The sequence below is a fragment of the Pseudorasbora parva genome, chromosome 5 (genome assembly GCF_024679245.1).
Source record: "Pseudorasbora parva isolate DD20220531a chromosome 5, ASM2467924v1, whole genome shotgun sequence".
Classification (NCBI taxonomy): domain Eukaryota; kingdom Metazoa; phylum Chordata; class Actinopteri; order Cypriniformes; family Gobionidae; genus Pseudorasbora; species Pseudorasbora parva.
In genome coordinates, this window is record NC_090176.1 from 24,676,171 (window position 1) to 24,695,739 (window position 19,569).

At 36.9% G+C, this 19,569-nt stretch overlaps 1 protein-coding gene across 1 annotated transcript in view; it reads right to left on the bottom strand.

Annotated features, from left to right (window-relative positions):
• Positions 1-5,878: 5,878 nt before the first annotated feature.
• Positions 5,879-19,569, bottom strand: part of asic4a (acid-sensing (proton-gated) ion channel family member 4a) — a 138,709-nt gene continuing 125,018 nt past the window's right edge. The window contains exons 3-11 of the mRNA XM_067443582.1: positions 18,738-18,882; positions 18,363-18,490; positions 16,615-16,768; positions 15,614-15,667; positions 13,391-13,544; positions 13,188-13,279; positions 12,605-12,684; positions 12,245-12,364; positions 5,879-8,816 (exon numbers count right to left, since the gene is read on the bottom strand). Of these exons, the coding sequence (XP_067299683.1) occupies positions 8,700-8,816; positions 12,245-12,364; positions 12,605-12,684; positions 13,188-13,279; positions 13,391-13,544; positions 15,614-15,667; positions 16,615-16,768; positions 18,363-18,490; positions 18,738-18,882 (1,044 nt within the window). The 3' untranslated portion in view covers positions 5,879-8,699. The remainder of the gene's footprint in view (positions 8,817-12,244; positions 12,365-12,604; positions 12,685-13,187; positions 13,280-13,390; positions 13,545-15,613; positions 15,668-16,614; positions 16,769-18,362; positions 18,491-18,737; positions 18,883-19,569) is intronic.

Sequence of the window (19,569 nt, forward strand, 5' to 3'; positions counted from 1 at the left end):
CATTTAATGCATATATTTTTCCGTGACCATTACTGCAGCATAAGTGAAAGGTTACAAATCAAGACCCAATAGGTTCCAAATTAAACATCAGTCTTAAGGAGATGCTGTAAATTTTCACCTCTATTTATGTCTTCTCTTTTAGAGCCTGTAATTACACACACTGCCTTTGGGCAGACAGTGAACCTATAAGCAAAAGGCAGCTGAAGTCAGCAGTATCTAATTATATAGGACTCATTTTACATCAGTGAAGTTTTACTCCATCTTAACTTTTTCCCAGCAGTTCACTTTTGTGTAACTGACATCAATTTACATCCAGAAATCATGCATTTTTGTCATTCCAAACATCCCGACCCCTCCCATATACCATTCAGTCGGTCGTTGAATGCATGTAACACAAATATTAGAGCTGTATATGCACCAATCTGTACTAACGTTTGTACACACAAGATGTCACCATGTAAGTTCAAAGGTATTAGGGTATAACCAAAAAACTATATCTGGGTTTTAGTTTGTTGGTTTTTTCATCAATACAGTGGAAGTCAAAGGTCACCAAAACTGTTTTTTTATGTTCCATATTTAAAAAGTATCATAGTTTTGGAATGAAAATAGTAAATGAGTTTTGGGTGAACTATCCCTTTAAAAAATGCTTAAAAAATATTAATTTTGAACTTTGCAGATGATTACTAGGTAACCATCTTTAGAATACTGTTCCATCATTAATGAATAACTACACTAGAATGGGTAAACCCAGCCCAATCTGCCAGCGATTTGATTTCGCCTGGCAACTCACTCTAGAAACCGGTACGTTCATTTGTGATGTAGGTGTGTTTGTTTCTTCAGTAGAACACAAATTAAGATTTTTAACTCTGCTTGTATGCACGCCAATGGGGTGTTTTTCTGTGAGAGTCACTATGCGAGTAAAAAACACATAGACACACAAATCCGCACTTTATGGCGTATATATGACACGCTCTCTAGGGTAGGGTTAGGGTAGTGGGGTGGGGGGTTCGTATGTATGATACGCATTTTATTGCATATTAAAAACAGCGTATCATATGCACGCATTTTGCCGTATACATTCCACGACATTGCACACTCGTACTATTTATATGCATTTTTCGTGAGATCATGCTGAATATGGATTTGTATAGCTATGAGTTTTTTTACTCTCAGAAAAAACACCCCATTGACATGCATTATATGGCAACTGATGGAGTAAAGCCCTGGGGGTAAGCAGATAAACATAGCATTTTCATTTTTGGGTGAACTATCGCTTTAAGTTTAGGGGTGGACCCTCATGAAAAAATCGTGTATTGTTTGAGTTGTGAAGTTGTTTAAAGCATCCTTTTAGCCTTCTGGTTATGCATTACAAAAGTAATTTTAACAACAACAAAAAAACATCTTGTTTTTGACTCTAGGACAAGTCAACATTATTTTATGCAGTAAACTGCTATGCTAATGAACCTGTGACATTCAGTTAAGATGTCCAGCATCCTCAGTGGAATCATAAGCTATTAAAAAGTACATGATGCAACGTGCTTGTATCTTAGTGAACAAAAACAAAGCAATTAATTTATCAAGATTTTATTATAGGACTGCAGTACGTGCCATCGTTACATTTATAAAATGTGATCTAACAGAAACCAGGGCCAGAACAGCAGACCTTTGTACAAACTGTGTTATGTGTTCTCTGTAGTCCGGTATACAGTCCATTAGGTTCTGGAGTGTAATGGGTAATTAGCCTGATTAGTCTTGATGCCTTTAATTGTGTGGAAATCTCAACAGTCTGTTTGCGCTATATGTTGCTTCAGTGCCTGGTTTTATGGGCCCCTCTCCGAGCTAAATGGTGCTCTGGCTGGCAAAAGCGGGTGGAAAGGAACAGCATGTCAAAGTTAAAGCAGCGTAGCACAGTTTTAAAAATACACACAGAGCTCAACGTTGCCCAATCAGTCCAGGATGGAACTGACATGTGAAAATGAATTAATATTAGATAAAGCAGGGGTGTCCAAACTCGGTACACTGATAAAAACAACTTGTAAGATTTACTTGATAAAATCTTTGTAACAATTTGCACTCAGTTTTTCTAAGTAAAATTTACTGCTGCGATATCAAGTACAACTTACTTGCCAATATCAAGTAAAATGTACTTAACTATAAATGTAACATTTGCAAAGACATTAAGTAAATGTTACTTAATTATATTTAACTTAGCATGTTGTATTTATTAAAAGTAATCAAGTAAATTTAATTTGAAAAGGAGCATAACTATTGTGAAAATTTTATAAATCTGTATTATTTACTCTTATGAAGTAATTAAGTAGATTTTATAATGTTTGTCCATTTGACATTTTGAATTACTTAGTTGAATTAATTTATATTACTCACTATTATTATGTAAATGTTGCTATTTTAAACCAAATAAATGTAATAATGTTCTCTGCATCAAATACATTTATCACAAATCACACATAAATACAATGAAGTTGAACAGTTTATTATGTCAAAATTTACAATTAACCATTAAATCAGTAATGTTCACATCAACTGATTAAGTAGTTATGGTACATTCATTATAATTTACAATAACTGTAGAATTAACCATGTATGGTTCAACTAAACATCAGCAGCCAACAGTGGCATAACTAACATTAAAGGGTTAGTTCAGCCAAATATGAAATGTCCAAAAATAACAAAAACTACGACTTTATTCAGCATTGTCTTCTCTTCCGCGTTTGTGTTCAATCCTCAAATAAAGATTCAAACGGTGAAGAGAAGCCAATGCTGAATAAAGTCGTAGTTTTTGTTATTTTTGGACCCAAATGTATTTTGGATGCTTCAAGAGACTCTAATTAACCCACTGATGTCTCATATGGACTACTGTGATGATGTTTTTATTCCCTTTCTGGACATGGACAGTATAGTGTGCATACACTTGCATACGCTATCGGACTAAATCTAAAATATCTTAAACTGTGTGTGAAGATGAACGGAGGTCTTACGGGTGTGGAGCGACATTAGGGTGAGGAGTTAATGACAGACATTTCATTTTTGACTGAAGTGAACTAACTTAACCCTTTAATGACGAGCACATGCATAGTCCAGCTGAAACAGAATGGTCACTTTTCCTTAATGCTCATTCATCGACTGGATCCTCTCAATCAGCTCCATGGACGACCATCTTAAGGATATGTTCAGCAGCAACACTGCGACTGTCCTCCTGCATACAGTTTGTAAGAAAGAAAGAACACAATTCCATTTAAGAAATAGAATTACATTTATAACATTACATTTTATTTTCATTAAAAAGGTGACCGGACCTTCATGTCGTTAGCTCACTAAAATAGAATTGCTGACATTCATGCACTTGTTGCTAACGTTATACATCAATGCTTATTTGGTATCAGAGTTCACCTGCCATCCAAACTTTCCTTCTTTAGTGCAGAGTGCAGCCTAACTTATGCTTTGATATAATAATTGCTGTGAAATTTTCAGTGGATATAAAAACAACTAACTTAGACACTTTTAAAAAATGCTAACATTAGCTAGAGGACACACACACACAGGCAGCCAGCACTTAATCACGGCCAGCTAACATTAAATTATTTTGAAGTTAACCAGACAGGGTGACTTTTTCGACAAGAACGTGGCTAACTACATTTAATCCCCTCTATCTTTGACTAAACACCAGTCTCAACTTTATAGAAGTGGATAATGCTTTAGCTTTAGCTACCGTTATTGTGATTAAAATCACTTTTAGTCAATTTTAAACCGTAACGTCTATGCAATAATCAAACCATCAAAATGAAGTACATCGTTATCACAAATCTAAAATAGAAAGGTCAGAACTTACCGAGAATAAGTCAGCCATATAAAAGCGACATCCCAAACCGACCGTCTCTGCCACTGAACTGGGATCTTTTTGAGCAACAACAAAAACGGGCGGGCAGATTCAAACACACTTTGCTTTTCAGATTAAAATTTACTTAGTATTTTTAGGTGAATGTGCTGTGACTATAAAACATTAAATACTATTTGTAAATATATGGTAAAATGTACTCTTTCTTCTCAGTTAATTTATTACATTAATAAATTGTGTAAATATTACATAAGATATATAGTTCCAACTTAATCTTGATTTTACAATGTATAAATTACATGAATTAATGTAATAGATTTTACAATACCACAAAGTCATTTTTTTCAGTGTACTGGAGGGCAACTGTCCTGCAGAGTTTAGCTCCAACTTGCCTCAACACGCATTAGGTTTCTAGTATGCCTAGTAAGACCATGACAAGCTGGTTTAGGTGTTTAATTGGGATTGGAGCTGGAATCTGCAGGACATTGGCCCTCCAGCTAGGAGTAGAATTGGACACCCCTGAGATAAAGAAATATTACAGTTTTCTGGATAGATTTGACGTTTTCCCAAACTAAGCTCAATATATTTAGTGAATTTTTCAAGTGTCTGTATTTTATCAGTGTTTTGGAAAACGCTTCTTTCATTGCATTCCAAAGAGTAATATTGTACTTTTTACTGCACTACGTTTCATATTGAATATCGTTTAATATGTAGTATTAAAGTACATAAAATGTAGTACTTTCTTACTTTTACTCAAGTAAAAGTCATTCAGAAGTTTTACTACATTATTAATTTAATTAAATATATATAAAAATATATTACATTTATTAAATGTAGTACAGTAAAAAGTACAACATTACACATTGGAATGTAGTAAAGCAAAAGTGAAAAAAAAAGTAAAAACACAGCTACCCAAACTCCAGGTTTATGCTAAATTCAGTACTGAAGAATCAAGATGGCTACCTTTTAATTCATGTGTGTGAATTTGAACGGAATCGGCTTCACTCCACAGGAAGTTGAATCCGAATTTACTGAATTGGTCCCACTTTATATTAAGTGTTTTAACTACTGTGTAATAACATGTAATCCTCCCATACAAAGCACTTATTGTGTACATACACTGTAAAATCGAAATCATGCAAACTGATTGCCTTAAAAAAAACAAATAAAGTAAAACAGGAATAGTATGTTGTGCTAACAAATGCTTTGTTACTTTTTGAGTCTGTGTGTTACTCAAGCATGATCAACTGGAAGATATTGTCAACGATCAATGATATTCAAATATAGAGGGATTATGTCCACTCAATTAATATTTCCACAGGTGTTTATAAAGTAAGTGTTAGCAATAAAATTGCAAAAGATCATCATATGACAGAGGGAAATATTACAGATTAATTTTAAAGATGATCTTAATTTCTGACTACACCATTACCTTAATTATTCAGTCATTAGCTAGGTCAACTTTTAAAAGCAACCTATTTAAAACTTCTCTTCTTTTGAAACCAAATAACTGATTTCTTGTTGAATCGCCGCATCAGAAAGAGGGTTATGATCATATTCATGTTCCAAGTGCTCAACCAAAGTGAACACTGATTACCATAATGGCGAGTTTTTTGTTTGTTTGTTTGTTTAGTTTTTGTTCCTTGACAAGATGGCACTCAAACCAATCAATTAATCTAATCAAACCATCTCAATTAATCTCAAGTAAACTAGTTATATAATAGTATGTGATTAGTTCAGAAGATTTTTTACCATTGAGACACTAAGTAAAGTTAACTAAAAAGTGTTAGTTAGAATCACTGTTGGATTTTACAGTGTACATATATATGTTTTTACATTGTACATTATAATAATAATAATAATAATAAACCTTTACTTAAAAAATTATAGTGTCATTATTTCATTATTTTGTTATTTCACATGTACTTACTATAGCAACAACTCTAAATGATGCATAATTATACTAACCCTAAACCAAACCCTAATCCAAGTACATGTAGTTGCTTAATATTATTCATTAAATGTATAATTAAAGTGTAACAAAGATACCTCAAATTAAAGTGTAACCAAAATACCTATATATGACTCTTCCTTACACATTAACCCAACTCTAAACCTATCCATACCACAAAACCTGGCCCCTGACCTTATCCGCATATCCCACCTCAATAGCAGCAAAAGTGTTTTGCAACATGTACTGAAGTACATAGTCAAACACCTAAAGTAAAGTGTGACCCTGAATATTTATTCCAAGAAATTCAACAGACGTAATGCATTCATATAATCATATAATGTTTTCTTAAGTTATGGATCCAAGAGAAGGAAGTTATACATTTCATTCCAGTTACTTTGTCATATAAATTGTGGTGAAACATATTTCATCCTCAAACAAACTACTCCACAACTGAATTTAGAAATGGAGAATTTGCTGGAAGAAACACTATTACAAAATGTGGGTGATTTTCAATCCACTCACGCACCAGCGCTACATGGTGGAATTGGACATTGTCCCAAACCACAAGTTGCTCCGGTTGTTCCTGCTGTGCCTCCAATATTGCTCTCTCTTTTCCCTTTTCTCTTCCTACATCATGTCATATTTCACGCCCATCATCTCTTTCACCTGTAGTGTTTCAAGAAAATGATGTAATTTGTATGAAATCATGAATCAGTACAATACATTTAGGAAAAGATAGCTGTGTGTTAATTGCTTAACAACTGTGTAACTCATTGAACTCAGTTTGAAGAAATGTCTAATGGTGTGCAAGTATCTTCCTTCTGATGCAGATCTGCGTGCTGGAATTGTACAAAACACCTTTAATTGCTCTATAGAAGACAGTTTTCATCCTAATAAAAAGGATTATAAAAGATAGTCCCTTTTTAAAAAGGCCTGTGAATCGTGCACACACAATTGCATCTCAATATTTAGGGCAATTCCTTCTGCACAGCTAATAGGCCACGAATGCAGACATGTACAACTGTACAAGTGCATGAGGTTGACAGATAATGTAAAATCAAATCTGAGTGATTTGTTCCAGTGCAATTCTTGGACAACTCTTCTGGTCTCACTGCTGACAGCACAGTTATTTATGACAGTAAACTGTATTATTATGCATAACCGGCTCAGTGTGCCATCAAGACCCTGACTGGGAACCTTTAAAAATGCCACTGGGATACAGTTTTATGAATATTAAAAGGCCTATTAACCATGATTACGTTTATATGGATTGAATATGTGCTGCATGTTTTGGATATGACATACAAATATGAAATGCATTCCGGAAAACATAAAAAATGACGATGCCAAATCTTTCTTGCTGATAGGATCTACGAAACAGAGCAACTAATGATATACCGCTCTGTCATATATAAGCTACTTCTGTAGCGGAGTACAAAATATGCAGGAGAAAATGACAGATAACTTTTGCTTATTTTAATAGTACAACCTTTAAGCCATGAAGTCTTTTGCACATCATCATAAATTAGAAACGAACCCAATAATAATCAGACATTGATCAGAGAATAATTGAAATGTCTGATTACAAAGTAATGCAAGTCCAAAAAAAAACAAAAAAATATTAGGGGTGCTACACAGTTGACTTAAAGTATTATTAGCCATATCGGCATTTATGATAATAGGACTGTAGTGAAAGTTGAAAAGTCTTTAGTCAATGAATTGTCAGTGCTTGCTAAATTTCACACACAGAAAAGTCGGCGGCTTCTGATTGAAATGCTTCGCACATCTAACCTTTTGTCAAAGAGACCGCTAGACATTTCACAGCTAAGAACCCTGAGAAAAAAACTCATCGACCGACTTTTAAACATCTAGCCATATGCTGCGGTGCATCAGATTACTCATAGTTTGCGAGTATGCTGAGCAAACCCGGTTCATCATTCTCTGTGGGACTATGTCTCATTTAAAAGTGAAACTAAGAACATACGGCATGTTTTATTAAACACTTTTGGGAGGTCTGGGAGAGTGGATCCATCAGCTGATGGATGGATGTAACTAACCTTTTCCATATGGTTACCGCAATGGCTTCCTCTGGTGGGCTTACTGTATGTATCGTTTGGCTCTCCGTTGGGAAGTAACCTCACAAGAAGATTAGGTTGTTACTGCTAATGACACCCATTACCACTCACACGTTACATCTCTATAAATAACATTACAAAATTTGTGGATTATTCAATATACTTTAAGTTAAACAATTTGAGATAAAGGAAACATTTACCAGAGATATCCAATAGAGATGGATACAAATGACTTTTCTGAAACACTTAAACTATTCTACACCGTCCCCATGATTTCAGTGAAAGGTCAGAGTTAAGATATCCTCTCTTACCCTCTGGATCCTAAGGGTTGATAGCCATGATTCAAATACATAATTTACATTTGTAGATTAATCTGAATTATAATATTTCACAAGATAAGAATCCACAGAAGAAAACTAACAGCTGACAAAATATAAAGTAAGAATGTAATGCTTCAAACAGGATCTGGAGTATAAAGTGGCTCTAGATGTCATGCGGTCTATGCCTTGATATAGTAGAGGCCCAATACCAAGGTATTCGGTGTAGAAATCGTAGAGTTCCCACTGATGTCACTTCCTGCGCGAGGACGGGGGGAAAGGACAGGATTTTAGAGAGTCTCCTGCTGGACCGTAATGTCAGATCTGTGTCTGTGTTCGGTTCGAAGCGAGGGTTTAGAGTTCGACTTTGGCTGTAGCTTTAACTGGTGACAGCGAGAGAGATTAGCGCTGAGGTCTGAGGGTCTTTTAGCCCACCTTCAGCACAGAGAGCGCTCTTTCTGCAGACGTCAACAGCACCAGACCTGCCGGACGGCTTCCTAGCAGGCGAAGTCTTCGAACACTCGGTGGTGGGTACGGTGGTGATGATGGTGATTTGGGAGGATGGTGTTAGCGTAAGCTGCCTCCGAGTGGCTCCGGCTCATCTCGTCAGAATCCTGGCAGGAACAGAGAATGTCAGATAGGATTCTGCGAGGATACTTTAACTCCCACATCGTACACAGTATTCCATTGTGAATAAAACGCCTTGAATGACTAACACTGTGACTCATTGATTAATCTGTGGCGTGATTAAGAAATAGTCCATTCGAGGCTGAGAGTTACAGTGCTTTATCATAGTTAAACCCCTCTGACCATAATAAACTCGATACATAGTCTTGAGTGGCTAATTGCATCTATAAAAATGTGTGTGTGTGTGTGGGGGGGGGGGGGGGGTAAAGGAGGCCCCTGGAAACTCAGAAAACAAAGTATATCAGGCTACTTTTATTTATTTATTTAAAGTTTTTTTTTTATTGTTTTGAAATACGTCTCTTATGCTCACCAAGTCTATGAAGACATATTGTGAAATAATACATTTTAAAAATTTGTAATTTTGTAAAGTTTTATATATATAAAAAAAAACTTCACTTGTTTCATTACTGGATGAATCAGCATTTTTTTAAAAAAAAATTTAAAATGACAATTCAATGACAAATATATTTGTAAACGTCACTTGTCGCCATCTACTGGTGTAACAATGTAATAAATACAATCAGTATGAGCCATGCTGTTACTTTCAAAAGGTGATATTTTGATCACTACTGTAAGCATCAGTGTTTATACACTATATTGCCAAAAGTATTGGGACGCCCCTCCAAATCATTAAATTCAGGTGTTCCAATCACTTCCATGGTGACATGTTATAAATCAAGCACCTAGACATGCAGACTGCTAAGTGGTAGGTCATGTAAAATCGCAGAGCGGGGTCAGCGCATGCTGTCGGCAACTTTCTACAAAGTAATTCGCTCCAGACCTTCAGATTAGCCCAAGAACAGTGAACAGAGAGCTTCATGGAATGGGTTTCCATGGCCAAGCAGCTGCATCCAAGCCTTATATCACCAAGTGCAATGCAAAGCATCAGAGGCAGTGGTGTAAAGAATGTGCTATCCCGAATGTGCAAGATAGACTGTTTCCGACAATTTTAGTTTTTTTTCTCTTTTTTTTCTGTTGACAGTGTTGAAATGTATAATTTGCATTACTCTTATGTGCATATTTACATGTGGCCTTTAAGCTTCAAAGATGCATCTGTAACAGACGGAGCTCATTAGAAAAATAAGTGCAATGAATAAGAATATTTCAATGCATCGAAATGTATGCAATAAATATATTTTAGAAAAATACGTTTAATGGGATCTTGATAAAATAAAAGACATTAATATACTGTGTTCAGACAGAGGGGCCGATGTGTGTGATGGCAGAGATCATCACCTCTGATCTGTTGGAATGATCTCCTATTTTTCTTTATATATAATCTAGTGTTTTTTCCTCTACACCTGTGACAAAGAAGCTTTATTTATTTAATATTTTATACCACAGTGTTTTATAATATATAACATTTAAGATACAGTATACTGCACTTTACTGACACAATCTGAAAAATACACTCACCTAAAGGATTGTTAGGAATACCATACTCATACTGTGTTTGACCACCTTTCGCCTTCAGAACTGCTTTAATTTTACGTGGCATTGATTCAACAATGTGCTGAAAGCATTCTTTAGAAATGTTGGCCCATATTGATAGGATAGCATCTTGCAGTTGATGGAGATTTGTGGGAAGCACATCCAGGGCACGAAGCTCCCGTTCCACCACATCCCAAAGATGCTCTATTGGGTTGAGGTCTGGGGACTGTGGGGGCCATTTTAGTAAAGTGAACTCATTCTCATGTTCAAGAAACCAATTTGGAATGATTCGAGCTTTGTGACATGGTGCATTATCCTGCTGGAAATAGCCATCAGAGGATGCAGGCTATTCTCACAAAAATGCGTATAAATAGTACGAGTGTGCAATGTCGTGGAATGTATACGCCAAAACTCATTTTGGCGTGTCTATGGCACGCTGTTTTTCGCGTGCATATGACACGCATTTTATGGCGTATTATACATACGAACCCCCCACCCCACTACCCTAAACCTACCCAAGAGCATGTCATATATACGTCCCACCACCCTAAACCTACCCAAGTGCGTATCATATGCACGAGAAAAACAGCGTATCATATGCACGCCAAAATGAGTTTGTCTCAACAGAAATCGAGACTCATCAGACCAGGCAATATTTTTCCAGTCTTCAACTGTCCAATTTTGGTGAGCTTGTGCAAATTGTAGCCTCTTTTTCCTATTTGTAGTGGAGATGAGTGGTACCCGGTGGGGTCTTCTGCTGTTGTAGCCCATCCGCCTCAAGGTTGTGCGTGTTGTGGCTTCACAAATGCTTTGCTGCATACCTCGGTTGTAACGAGTGGTTATTTCAGAAGTTGCTCTTCTATCTTGAAACAGTCGGCCCATTCTCCTCTGACCTCTAGCATTAACAAGGTCCATACAGGATGTTTTTCCCTTTTCACATTTTTTTTTTTTTTTTTTTGTAAACCCTAGAAATGGTTGTCCGTGAAAATCCCGGTAACTGAGCAGATTGTGAAATACTCAGATACCCGTCTAGCACCAACAACCATGCCACACTCAGAATTTCTTAAATCACCTTTCTTTCCCATTCTGACATTCAGTTTTGAGTTCAGGAGATTGTCTTGACCAGGACCACACCCCTAAATGCATTGAAGCAACTGCCACGTGATTGGTTGATTAGATAATTGCATTAATGAGAAATTGAACAGGTGTTCCTAATAATCCTTTAGGTGAGTGTATACTAAAAAATGTATACTTCTTTTTCTTTTCTTTTTATAGGTATAGGTTTCTCTACTAAATGGATGGACCATTTAGTAGAGAATGACCACAATCTCTATAGAAATGTGCTTCTACAGTATATAATATGAAGCTTAACTATTTGGGCAAATTTCAGTATTAAGAAAATAATTAAGAATGAATTGTTGAATCCTTAAAACCTCATAAAGAGGCATTGATTCAGCCCATGTCATCAAAATCTCACTCCAGCAGGCAACCAAAGTTGGCAACCCTGATGCATGACACATTAATATAGAATTGAAGTACACAGGGAAGCATAACCTATATATCACACCAGCTTCAAAGTTATTCAGATTTTAGACCCGGAACTGTTTTAAAATGATTGAACAATCTTAGGTCACGACCCTCTGGCCATGCTGAAACCAATTCGGTTTGAGCACACTCTATTTCTCATGAATATAATGTGCTCTGCCAACATCTGTGTTCTACTTCCATGAACAGAAGATCGGATTGCAATAAGAACAAGGGAGATTTGATTTCATCCTGGTCTAAGCAGACAGCCTGGCATCCCAATCATAGCTCAATATCCTGCTGCTGATGTCGTATTTCCCTCCGGGCTTTGTTCCTATTCACAGAGTTGATCTGTGCTGCATCCTAACACGAGCGCTCCAGAGATTAGCATGTGGCTCACCTTAGCTTTCATTTCCTCCAGGTTTACTGTGGCGACTGTGCTGGCCTGTTGCTGCTGCTGGGTTTGCTTTTTGTCTTCTCTCTGTGGCCTGAGTACACGCTCCAACCTTTGTTTGATCACCTAGGAAAGCGAGGGGGAGTGAGGGTGAAGAGGGCAGCAGGGAAAGTAGGACAAATGAGAGCTATAAACAGTTTTGCAGGATCAGCATTTCTGCTGCTCAGCTCAGAGGTCCAGTCTTATCTGCTCTTATGGGAAATACTGCTCACAATGGGGAAGAAAAAAACAGTGCAGGAGAAGAGCTATTGGCTAAAAATGAATGATTGTGGAATAGGCAGAGTTCGAAAAACAACATATGCTTACCTCATATACATAATCCAGAATCTCCAAAATGGTAAGAACGCTGGCTCCTATAAAAAGACCCATCTGCCCGCCAATGTCCCCTGGAAGCAAAAAAAGACAAATAAGAATGTTTTTATTTTTGTGATTTACCATTTTCAGACCATTTTACTTTTTAATATGCCATTTCTGACTGAAACAGTGGTGATATTGTTAAATAATAACTGAAACTATTAAAAAAAAATATATATATATATATATATATATATATATATATATATATATATATATATATATATATATATATATATATATATATATATATATATTAAAATAACACTGACACAAACACATTTGAGTGATCTAATAGCCTGTTTGGCTTATGTATTTTATGAGAATACAAAACTGTACAAAGACAAACTTTTTTTTTTTCTTTGGATCAATGTGAACCAATGAATTGTTCACAATAAGACCAGGAGCGTTCATTAAGAAAGTAAATGATCTATTTATAATGACGTTTATCTAAGAAATGCTCCAGTTCAGATGCACTGAAAATGACTAAACAAAGTTTAAAAAGTGATGTGGTAAAATGAAGCGTGAGACCCACCTAATAATCCTGCAACATCATATGCTTTTTTCTGTTCTATTGTTTCATAATTTAGGGCTTCAAAGAAAATGTCCAAAACAAGGAAGTTGTCTCTAAAACAAAAGGACAATAAAATGTGTAAATCATATATATTTATTATATATTCAGAACAGTACAGTATTAGGCCCTTTAAAACTATATTGAAGGTGGAAAAGTTGCCACACCTGATGTATTCTTCTGACTTGTCGTATTTTCTAGATAGATAGCGAGCCGAGCCCTTGCTGGGGATTTTAACCATGGATAGCTCTTTACCATAACGGGTCAGGTTGCAGGGAATTTCACAGGAGCATGTGTCACCTGAACTTTTCTGAAGCAGTGCTGAAAAGAAGACACACATGTCAGTTTAGAGCAGGAGACGTGTGTGTGCATGCGTGCGTGTGTGTGTGTGAGTATATGAGCAGGTGCTCTAGCCCACACCTGCACACCCATTCTTCATTCATCACACTAATGTGGAGAGATAACACCAGCGCTAAATAATCATCCATAAGATGCTTGAACCACACTCAGCATGTTGTTCAGATTTAATTTGGTTTCTGAAGGGCATCCAGAAGAGAGCACACACACTCGACCTCCCTTAGAGGAAGTATCATGAATGTCATGCTTATAAATTTGTGCACTGAATGCACCATGTATTTAGCATTAGTGCCTTCCATTTAGAACAAAATTTACTAGACATGCCACGACACCGCTTATTTGATTTATATTACTATATGCAGATTTCGCAGTGTTAAGGAAGCTACTTCACAATTTGTCATGCCTCATAATTTAAAGTAGTTCAACTACAAGCTACCCTTTTTAAAAAGACTCCAGCCAGACTACCTGATAGTTGTACTCAAATAGAATTTGAAAACACACACACACACACACACACACACACACACACACACACACACACACACACACACACACACACACACACATGTTGGTCTATGTGGTTTACAGGGACTCTCCATAGGCGTAATGGTTTTTATACTGTACAAACCGTATTTTCTATCCCCTTACACTGTCCCTGCCCCTAAACCTACCCATCACAGGAAACATTCTGTATTTTTACTTTCTGAAAAAAACATCATTTAGTATGTTTTTAAGGCCGTTTGAATTATGAGGACATTTGATATGTCCTCATAAACCACATTTATAGAGTAATACCAGTGTAATACCCATGTAGTTATACAAATTTGTGTCCTCATAAACCACATAAACAGGCTCACACACACACACACACACACACACACACATACACACACACACGTTGGTCTATGTGGTTTACAGGGACTCTCCATAGGCATAATGGTTTTTATACTGTACAAACCGTATTTTCTATCCCCTTACACTGCCCCTGCCCCTAAACCTACCCATCACAGGAAACATTCTGCATTTTTACTTTCTCAAAAAACATCATTTAGTATGTTTTTAAGGCCATTTGAATTATGAGGACATTTGATATGTCCTCATAAACCACATTTATAGTGTAATACCAGTGTAATACCCATGTAGTTATACAAATTTGTGTCCTCATAAACCACATAAACAGGCTTACACACACACACACACGCACGCACGCACACACACACTGTGTCAGTAAATGTCTTGACTGTCACTTTTGATCAATTTAATGTGTCTGCAGAAAAAAAAAAATGCATTTCTTCAAATGCAGAAATTAATAAATTCACTAAATAATGAAAATACAATTGGAAAACCGCATCAAAAATGAATACCTAAATAATAGTTTGATATTATTATTATACATTTTCTTTTAGAAGATTTATTTATATATATAAGCAAGTTTCTATGTGTTAATATGTATTGTTGCTGTTATGTGTGTGACTGACATGTTTGCATATTAGGGTAAGAAAATAAATAGTTATTAAAGTAACCTATCAAAGTTGATAATTCAGTCAGAATATATGAATAGGTCAAGCCAGTGAATACAAGTACAGTCCATTCTTTCAAGATATATCTGGATTTAGTTCAACTACCCATTAAATGGGGTCGGGTTTCCTTTTGACTGCGGAGATAATTAAATTTCTGGCTTATTAGATAAGGACTATCATAATTGTACCGATACATCTCTCATCATCAACTTTTCATGAGCCGCTCCATTTACGAGTGCCATAAAATCAGTGGAACAAGACACCAACAGCGAGCGATAACGCCATGAGGGTATCAGAGGGTAATGCACTACAGGGATGCTCTGTAAAGGATGTCAAAACACTGGAGACTATTCTCCTTCTCCTTTGGACTGACTGAGAAATCCCTGTCTTTCCCATCCCAGACCAGACCATGCACAGAATCATCTGTTTATCTGGGATTTAATTATTTGTGTCCACAACCTCCAGAGATATTACACTCCAGGGCGCTAGCAAAAATGAAAAATGCTTGCTTACCAAGTGCTTTGTCCACACATTTGATATTGCTGGGAGTACAGATATCGGCATCTCCTGAGAAACAAAATACATAATGACTCTGATCAATCACGAGCAAAATGATTGCTGTTATTTCACCGCAAGCCAAGGAAGAAAAAGTGCGAGCGGCAGAGAAAGAGACAGCGCGGCTCTGCTTTGTTATTCATCCTAAAATGATGGAAGGCAGCGTGTGACTGAGGAAGATGGGTTTGCTTTCACCACGCCTCCCTCATGACCATCAGTCTAGGCCTAATTGCACCCAAAAATGAACTGATCCAAACCCTCCCCAAAGGCGTATTTATAAAGTCTTTAAAACACAATTCCCATCGACACACAATACCAGTCCAGCTTTCCCCCCGAATCCATCAAAAGTGCAACCGGTCTGAGGGAATATGCATGGCACCGAAGAGAAAATGGCCTTTGAGATAATGCTTTCGGTCTCTCTTTTCAATTTGCATTATGGGAGATTGATTTGGAAACATTAAAGGAGAAAAGCAGAGAAGCAGAGCTTCCATTAGAGCCTGGCCTCCAACAGTCACATGCTCTCTGAAAAGCCATGCTGATAACAACTCAGGTGTGGTGGAGTTAATTAGAAAATAGGTTTCTGGGGACAGAGAAAGTCCTCCAGTCCATACGTCGTCGGTTTTCAAAAGAGAAAATAAAAGTATTAGTTTTTTTTCTTGTTGCAGTTTGTCAAATGCTTCGAGTGGAACGGAACAAGTCAGCAGGTCTGGGTTCATCATTGCTGTCAGATTGCGATCGTCTAGATTTCCCCTCCAATCGCCCGAATGAACTACCCGAGCTTCTCGTATTGTGTGACTAGACAGTAAGTTAATTTAGAGACTTGCATTAAGCTTTCGGCTCCACTGCCTGGAGCAAATTAGATGAGAAGAGTTTATTCATTTAGTATTTTAGCAATTAGCAGAATACATTAGCTCGCTGATTAGGTTGAGTGGGAAATGAATGCAGCGGTGTAGCGTTACCCGGCATGTGCACCATCCTGCAGTTGCACTCACGCAGAACCTCTAGAGTCTCGCAGCGCAGGCGGCAGGCGCTGATACTGTAGGTATCGTAACCCGGGATCATCTGCTCACTGGTGGAGCGGCAGTTCCCCCAAGGCTGGGGCAGGTAGGTCAACTGCACACAGAGAGGGAGAGCAATGAGAAGAACAATTAAGATAAAGTGAGAGGGAGACAGACTGAGAGAGACTGCAAGAGTAGGAGAGAGACAGAAGCAGAGAGAGAGAGAGTGAGTAAATGCAAATTAAGTATGCAAATAAGCAGCGATCTCAAGCTGCGCCACTATTTTAGAGAGCATAAAAAGCTGAAGTGATTGATAAAAGAATACGATTTTATTTCTGTGTGGCTCGATTTTCAGAAGGCTAGCTTAATGAGTGGCCTGGCTTTGAAGCAGAAATATTCATTCAGCATTCGTTTTTAAGAATGACATCGATCGTGTACCGGTCTGACAGAGGAGTTTCAGGTGCTTCTAGACATTCCAAAATATAGGCCTACTGGACTACAAAATGTAGCGTTTGTAGTACAAAAGTACTTTTGTATGCACACCACCCTACTCAAAAAAATAATTTTCTGTGAAGTAAATTGCATCAATTCACAGAAATTAAATTTGGCCAACTGAAAAATTTAGATGCGATCCGTCACTAGAATTTTTTTAATTCGAGACCTGATTTTTTTTATTTCAGAGTATTTTCTAAATGCATGTTATTGATGTTGTTGTGAAAGATTCATCATACATGCTTTTTTTTACCTCGTAATTTTTAAACAAGACGTTATAACTTCTATATTCCAGTGAAATGACTGTCTTCTCCATTGTGATGTATATCGGACTTCTATCTATCTATCTATCTATCTATCTATCTATCTATCTATCTATCTATCTATCTATCTATCTATCTATCTATCTATCTATCTATCTATCTATCTATCTATCTATCTATCTATCTATCTATCTATCTATCTATCTATCTATCTATCTATCTATCTATCTATCTACCTATCCTCCTCCTGCTTAAAATAGCTAAATGTCATATGGCACACAGATACAGTAGGTAGTTTGTGTACTTGGCCTGGAATGAACGAAGACTCGGATGCACCCAGCAGGACCTGTACGCGATCTTGAAACGGACTCGGACAATAAGTAACAACATCAAATTTAGATGGCAAGACATTAATAAATGTCCCCCACTCAAACTAAAATGCTTAATACTTGAACTCGACCCTGACTTGACAAGTTGAACTCGGGCCCAACACTAGTTGCAGTAGGGAATCACTCCTCCAAAATACATCCATGCCTTTGCCAAAAATAAGTAAATCCAGACCTGCTAATACATGCATTATTTGTGGTTCAACTTTCCAAGCATGGCCCCTCACCTGTCAGTCACTTTCTCAACTCTGTGTTTCACACTTGCAAAAGAAATCCTCCTCTGCTACTTGCTTGCTTACAGGCTTACTTTTTTTGTATTTGTTCACTTCAATATAACATATTCAATATATACAGCATGTTTTTTTCTCTGACATTTTGTATGGCAAGAGCTGCACAACAATTTGTCCAAAAAACAACAACCAAAAAAAAAAATCTACTTTTGTTCAGAGAAAAAGCAATTGGGGGAATACAAATGTGGCTCTATGGTACTGTTCTTGGAAGCTCTGATTTTATCATAGGTGGTACTTGGCCTGAAAGGGTTGAGAATGATTCAAGAGAAGGGTTATACCCTTTGCTCTTGACAGGATACAAAGGTCTGGAATCCCGGAGAGACTCCAAAGCCCAGCTGATGGATGTAGGGCGGCTCCTCCTGACTGTGGATCTGAACACGGATTCCGGCCTCTAAAGATGTTTCATCTGGGGAAAAAAAATAAAATAAAAAAAACTGAGGTAAGAGCAGAACAGGCAAAATGAATGGGAATACAAAGATAAGCCTCGCATATCCCCTATCAATACCAAAATGGAAAAACAACATCACAAATAAACCTTGATTTTAAGCATGTTTATCTTAACAGCTTGTGTAGACATACTGAGAACCAGAAAATATGGGATGACTTTGCAACTTTCGGATCAGAAATCATCTCTGTGGGGCATTATAACTCACTTGTCTCTTTCCAGATAGGCAGATATTCATCCTGCTGGATATCCAACATAATCTCCAGCCCGTTTCCCATTCCTCCTTGCTTTGTCTTCCTGGAGGTTGTTTTGTTGCCGTTAAAAGTATAGCATTTCCCGTATCTTGTGTAGACCTATGAAAAACACCAATGATTCATTAAAAATGTCATACTTTGGCATCGGGTAGGCCATAACAACAAACAAGCTGCAATCTTTGGAAGCCATATTGTATTTATAAGATGTAATACTTTAAAATGAACCTTTTGATTCCTTAAAGAGACGCCTTTTAAGATGCTTATGATTAATTGTGGAAAATGCCACATTAAACATCAAAAGTTGGGAGGCATTTCCAGCTCGCATGAATTAAAATGAACATGAAATTAAAAGTTTTACAATGTATCAATCTCTCAGTGGACATTTGTATTTGGTGGCATAACAGCAGAGTTTTTCTCTGCCTCGTTCCTATCATATTCATTTTGACGAGAGAGAGAGACAGTTCTACAATCCGTACTACATTATCATGCAATGTGTTTGTTCCTCAAACAAATGGAAAATGAATAGTCCAAATCCTAAGAAACATATCTGCCAACGGAATGAAATCCGCACATCAAAATAATTGCTCCACATGGGGAATATTGATAAGAGTAGACTAAATCAAAAGCAATAACGTTTGAAATGGACTTAATATCCTTCCATAAACCACAACCACTAAAAATGAATAAATAAATATAAAAGCAAGCAATTTGTTATTTATAGAGCCTGTCTATCTTCAAGCAAAAGTGACACAAAGACTATTATTCAGGTACTATGCAGACTGACGC